Below are 6,000 nucleotides of genomic sequence, written 5' to 3' on the forward strand. Positions count from 1 at the left end.
GCCCTGAAGGGACAAGTTGCAGTCTTCCAAAGGAGTGTTGTTACAAAGCGGAGTAATTTGATTTTTGCAGTTACGGTTTCTCGGTCTCTCACGCTCAGACATTTTGAGATGATCATTTGTGTGTAATACGCTACACGAACAGAGTAACGAGTCCTGCTTGCTGAGACGGAATACTTCCTGCGAGCCAGGTCAGGGCGGTTGGATTCCCTTGGATTTGCTTTCCGTCTGAATCATCCAAACGAGGCACAGGCAGCCCCGTGTTCTGGAGGTTCTGTGCCTGCTGTTTCACTCAGGAAGTCCAGTTCGACACATAATGCCAATAAAAGGGTCTGCTGCAACACCGCTCCCCCTTAACAAAGCACACACACTTGTTTCTTGAGCATATGGACCTCGGACACCACTGAGACAATTCGATGGTGAAAACACAGGACTTAAGACAGTGCGAGAGAAGTCATAAAGGATGCTTTTATTAGGCTTTCCTGAATTCATTAATTTCTTTCTTGGAGGGGGGCCTCATTGTACTCAGGCTCAGAGTGGAAGGGAGGGAAGCTGAAGTTAGGCCTGAGGGCCTCTGCTCATTTTTTTCAGTGCCAGATGAGGGCAAGTAGCTTCCTCAAGGTCACAAAGCACCAGGTGATGTGGAATGAGAAAGAAAAGGAAGCAGGCTCCAGTTCTCCTTCGCTAACTCTCCCAAGAGGGTTGCTCTGAGCGAGCCATGTAACATTCACATCAGTGAGTGGGGATAACGGGTGGCTGTGAGAACAGAACCACCCGACATTCCCAGCACAGGTAGGCTGCCCACGCCGGCACCGGACTTCATGTTTCTCATTTGCGTCTCAAACCCTATCCTGGGTTCCTAGGTGAAGAAACTGAGTTTGAGATATTCCATAACATTCTGCAGCTAAGGGGCAGAAGACGATGAATAAATTTTTACCTTTTTGAGGTCTTCTGAACAAAACACTAGGGTCACAGAAGTGCATTCAGTATTAGCAATAAAAGCATTATTAACGTCTTTGCCTGGGGGAATTCACTTTAAACTGAAATTCTGTGTTTCACCCCGAGTCCAGAGCACAACTCTGCCGCCGAAATGGGAACGCAGAGATTTTATGATTACGAGGGCAGAATCTGCGGTGTCTACAGGTAGAGACGCCGGGCTCTTGCCGTGATGCCTTCCTCCTGCAGAAAACACAGGCAGAGCTGCAAGATATTTTCGGAAAGTAGGGCATTTTGGAAGCATTTCGTAACCTCTCAGACGCAGGCGGCTGCGCCTCATCTGCAGTTTGAGAAGATGGTGATGCCCAAGGCCACCCGGCCTCGGAACGGCGCGGTCCGGCCCGGAATCCCGAGCGACCTTGGCGGGCGGCGCGACCTTGAGGCGCGCGTTCGCCTCAGTTGCCCCCTCAGCGCAATGGGGAGACGCCCTGGCCGCGGGGCGGCCTCCCGCTCCCCGCGCTCTCCTTGGGCACCCACCTGCCACGCGGGCCATCCCCGGCCCCGGCTCCGGCCCCACCCCCACCCCCATCTCCAATCCTGCAGCCCGGTCCTCCCGCCCCCGGACTCGACCCCACGCCGCAATGCCGCGACGGAGCCCGCGGGCGGGAACCTGCCTGCGTCCGCCAGCGCGCACGCGCGCCCGCAGCCCCGCCCCGCTGGCGCCGTCCCCGTTCACAGGCCCGCCGAACCATCACTCCGGCCGGCGCGCAATCACGATTGGTCGGGGCGGCGGCGCGCGACTGGCCGTGGGCGGGGCCCGGGCCGGCTATAAGAAGGCGGGCGGCGGGGCTCGTGCTGCCTTGCAGACGCCGCCGCTCTAGAGCCATTCGTCCTCAGCCATGGTCAACCCAACCGTGTTCTTCGACATCGCCGTCGACGGCGAGCCTTTGGGTCGCGTCTCCTTCGAGGTCGGACGGGCAGGCAGCGGCGCGCCGGGTGGGCGCGGGCGGGCAGGAGCCGGGGAGGGGCGGTGGCCGAGGGCCAGGGCGGGCGCCGTCCTGAAGACCGCCCGGCGCCATTTCCCGACGCGAGGGGAGCCGACTGGGAGGCCGGGGGCGGCGGGCAGACAAAGGCGGGCGGGGGAGGGGCGGCCGCGCCCTTCCGGCCGCGCACGTGCTCGGGCCGCGGGCGGTGGGCCGCCGCGCGGACGGCGGTCGCTGCAGGTCGGCAACGCCCCGAACGGACGGCAGGCGCGGGCGCCGCCCTGAGCGCTCGGGAGCCTCGCCCTGAGCGGCGGCCGCCCGAGGGCGTCGTTCCCGCGCCGGCCGGCGGCGTGAACGCGGCTCCCGGACCACTCAGGACTCGCGAGGGCGCGGGCGGCCGTGACTCGGCGTCCGCGGGCGGGAGAGCGCGGCGATGCCGGGGCCGCCGGCGCGCCCCTCCCCGCCCTGCCCCCACCACCCGCACCCCCACCCCGAGCGGAAGCGTGCTGGCGCCGCGGCCCGCCCCGCCGCGGTGACGACGCCCGTGGGAGGCGCCCGGCGCCCCCGCGCCGCTCGGGCGAGGCCGCCCTGGCGGCCCGCGGGCCCTGCGGGCCGGGCCTCCTTCGTCGGTTGCGATGGTGCCGGGCCGCTGACTGCGGGTCGGCAGAGCGCTCGGGCGCGCAGAGTCGACGCGCTTCCGCCCGGGGCGGCGGGGCAGGCGGAGCGCGAGAGTTCATTCCTGTTGGACCTCTTAAAAGCTCGTGCACGGTTGGGGCTCAGGATTCGGTGTCGGGATAGGTTTCCCCTCGTGCGGATCGCGAGGCCGGTGGGCTTTTGCTTTCCCTGTCCCCACTGCCCGGCTCGGAGGAGGCACCTCCGCCCCCTTGAGAGAAACGGTCCACTCTGAAGAATCTACACCTGCCGTTATCTGTAGTCATCTCGTAATTGTCGAAGGCCCGCGCGGAAACTTGGCCTCAGCCTACTGCGGCTTTGTGACTTGTGTCAGGTTAGCCAGAGGGCTAAATGGAAACAGGAGAAAGTGCTTCTGCGTATCCCTTGAGAATGGTGGTGGGACTGCCAGGAACGGCTTTTCACTTCAGTAAACGTCTGAAAGGGAAATCGTAGTAACTTAAATAAAGGGGTTCAGGGCTTTGAGAAGTTATGCTTAGAAAGACCCGTGTTTTTTAGCCACAAACACCTAGACGCTAAATAGTAATATCTTCGTAATGGAAATTTCCAGGGATGTGCACAGATAGTCATAGATTTCTGAAGTAGTTAATAAGATGCATTTAAACAAGCTGTCCGTTGAAGGGCTTGTCAATGTTTTTAGCGGTATTCAGATCTCTAGCCAAAACGTTTGACACATGCAGGGAAGGTCCACAGCAGATGCACTAGAAACCAACTTTTTCATTTTTTACCCCACTACTAGGTAAGGGACCTGGAAACCAAGAAGTGACTGCTCATCTAATCCGCTAAAGCTATGTTAGCAGATTGGAGGTAGTAGCATTTTCATTACAGTGACTAAAATTTCAGCACTTTACCCCAATCATGTGGCAGGAGTACTGGCTATTACTGAAACTTGTTCAGTTCCAGCCAAAGTTGGGGGAGGTGATGTACATTTGAGAAGTCATATGTTTGTTTAGAAGTAGGTGTGATAACACTTAAAAATTCTAAGTCAGTTTAGAAGCCTCACACCATTGAAGTTATTACAAGTTTTGGATTTTTGGCATGTCTTTGGGTCTCATGTTGCTTAACTCAATCCCCACAGGACGTTAAAGCTATCTGGAGCAGTTCTTATCTGGGATTCAAAGTTGTTATTGAAGAAGCATTCTCTTCTAGTTAGAAAATGAATTTGATTCAGAAGCCCCTAAAGACATGGGTACTTAGCAATGAAATAGTAAGTAGGCGATAATTAACTGCCATTTTTCTCTTACAGCTGTTTGCAGACAAAGTTCCAAAGACAGCAGGTTAGTTCCTTGTAAGTTTGAAAAAGGTAGTCCAATTTTACTTCTGTGTGTGCTGTGTATATGTATTTTTTAATTGTTTATTGGGGTAACATTGGTTAATACAATTATATAATTTTCAGGTATACATTATAATTTGATATCTGTATATTGTGTGTTTACCACCCAAAGTTTAGTTTCCTTCAGCTATCATATTTGATCCCTTTTACCCATTTCATCTTCCCCCTCCCTCCCTTTTTTTTAATAGAAAACTTTCGTGCTCTGAGTACTGGGGAGAAAGGATTTGGTTATAAAGGTTCCTGCTTTCACAGAATTATTCCAGGATTTATGTGCCAGGTATGAAATGTACTGATTCGAGTTGTGGTTTAATCTGGGATTGAGCCAGTACTATTCAGGATGTGTGTGTATGAGCCGTTCTATTTGGGCCTTCTAGTCAGTTTAAAGTTGAGTTTGCAGTTTGAACCTTACAGACTTGGTTTTCTGAATATGTTGCCGAAAGTGATAGGTTTCTCTCTTCCACATTCACAGGGTGGTGACTTCACACGCCATAATGGCACAGGTGGCAAGTCCATCTATGGGGAGAAATTTGATGATGAGAATTTCATCCTGAAGCATACAGGTCCTGGCATCTTGTCCATGGCAAATGCTGGACCCAATACAAACGGTTCCCAGTTTTTCATCTGCACTGCCAAGACTGAATGGTAAGGGCAGAACCCAGCAGCAGAGGCAACTAAGGAATGTTAATTATTTGCTTTAACCTCTCTTTGCTGTTTGTGTCTCAGTCGTAGAACGGTGTGTGTACCTAAAAATTCAGGTAGTTAGCTGTAGAATGCATGGTACCATTTATAGTAATGAAATAGTGAACTTAACTGGCTAGTTCAAGGATCGATTGATCCTTTTTTGAGGGTCCATTCTAAATTTGATTTTCCACCTGTGGTGGTGGTGATTTATGGCATTGCCTTTTTCTTTGAGGTAAAAGGATAAAATGTTTCCACTATTTAATGAAGGCTGGATAAGCCACTCTTCTGATGTTCTCTTGGTGCTGATTAGTGTGGCAGTTTCTCATCGTAATGCAATTGCTTGTTTGTCTTTGCTCACTGGTTATAGTGACTGTTCTTGTTCGCAGGTTGGATGGCAAGCATGTGGTCTTCGGCAAGGTGAAAGAGGGCATGAATATTGTGGAGGCCATGGAGCGTTTTGGGTCCAGGAATGGCAAGACCAGCAAGAAGATCACCATTGCTGACTGTGGACAACTCTAATAAATTTGACTTGTTTTATCTTAACCACCAGACCATTCCTTCTGTAGCTTGCGAGAGCACCCCTCATCCCGCCTGCTCGGAACACCCTATTATAATCGGCTCTCGCTGCGGTTCTTTGGGTTCCGGGTTTTCCTTGTACCTCCACGTCTAGCTGGGTTGCAGAGTTAAGTTTATGATTATGAAATAAAAGTTAAACAACAGTTGTCTGTCCTTGTTTGGGTTAGGGTGTTGATGTAGGCTTCATTTTAAGCAGCAGCAGGTTCTAAGCCACGTGCTATGTTTGCTTAATTCCACAGAGTACTGTGTTTTGCTTCCCTGACCCAAGAATTAAATGTCACTGAGTATCTTCAAGGTAATCTGAGTGGAATACCGAAGGTGAAACGGGGACCAGGTTGGGCCAGTGCTCCTTGAAGAAAGTCCCACTTGGCATGTTCAGAGGTATCTATTAAAATTAATGTTATAACAAGTTGAAAACCATGGCTTGTTTTAGCAAAGATTAATTTGAGTATAGTCTAATGGTACACCCTGATGGAAGCGGAAGGGCCCTTGGGCCATGGTCCTGGAATCACTGGAGCTGTTGGCAGTGTAGATAAATTAGAGGTTTATAAGGATGCTTAATCGTCCAGAAAGTTGACAAAATTAAGTCTGATGGCAAGAGGCCAGGTGCGTGGTGCTGTGCAGTTTGCTGAGATCACCTGGCCATCTCTGCCTCAACCACCGAAACTCCAGTTCTAGAGCCCAGTTATTTCCTCTGGTTAAGGCGCCTCTCCAGTGTCAGGGTTGTGCAGGCACTTGCCCCTTATCACTGAGACTTTGCAGTCCTCAGGCAAAACTGACCAGTCTGAACTGCAAGGTCTAGTT

At 52.5% G+C, this 6,000-nt stretch overlaps 1 protein-coding gene and 1 long non-coding RNA gene across 3 annotated transcripts; one reads left to right on the top strand and one right to left on the bottom strand.

The window, feature by feature from the left end:
• Positions 1-447: 447 nt before the first annotated feature.
• Positions 448-1,504, bottom strand: LOC120589570 (uncharacterized). 2 transcript variants are annotated; one of them, XR_005649533.1, is made up of 3 exons: positions 1,471-1,504; positions 935-1,176; positions 448-856 (listed from the first exon to the last, which is right to left on the bottom strand). It is a non-coding gene; the product is annotated as an uncharacterized LOC120589570 (long non-coding RNA). The 2 variants fall into 2 exon arrangements; XR_005649532.1 differs by lacking the exon at positions 1,471-1,504 and having other exon boundaries at positions 935-1,452.
• A 243-nt stretch (positions 1,505-1,747) lies between these two features.
• Positions 1,748-5,339, top strand: LOC120589569 (peptidyl-prolyl cis-trans isomerase A). The gene is made up of 5 exons (XM_039847091.1): positions 1,748-1,901; positions 3,853-3,883; positions 4,128-4,216; positions 4,409-4,581; positions 5,007-5,339. Exons 1-5 carry the CDS (start codon positions 1,833-1,835, stop codon positions 5,137-5,139), a joined length of 495 nt encoding a protein of 164 aa, XP_039703025.1. The 5' UTR covers positions 1,748-1,832; the 3' UTR covers positions 5,140-5,339.
• The last annotated feature ends 661 nt before the right edge of the window (positions 5,340-6,000 follow it).

The sequence above is a fragment of the Pteropus medius genome, unplaced genomic scaffold, assembly GCF_902729225.1.
Source record: "Pteropus medius unplaced genomic scaffold, Ma_sr-lr_union100, whole genome shotgun sequence".
In the NCBI taxonomy this organism is placed as follows: domain Eukaryota; kingdom Metazoa; phylum Chordata; class Mammalia; order Chiroptera; family Pteropodidae; genus Pteropus; species Pteropus medius.

Excerpts from the sequence above, each read along its gene's own strand:
- LOC120589569 (XM_039847091.1), top strand. The coding sequence starts at position 1,833 with ATGGTCAACCCAACCGTGTTCTTCGACATCGCCGTCGACGGCGAGCCT. Across the intron at positions 1,902-3,852 it reads TGGGTCGCGTCTCCTTCGAG|CTGTTTGCAGACAAAGTTCC; the intron begins GTCGGACGGGCA and ends TTTCTCTTACAG. Across the intron at positions 4,582-5,006 it reads TGCACTGCCAAGACTGAATG|GTTGGATGGCAAGCATGTGG; the intron begins GTAAGGGCAGAA and ends TCTTGTTCGCAG.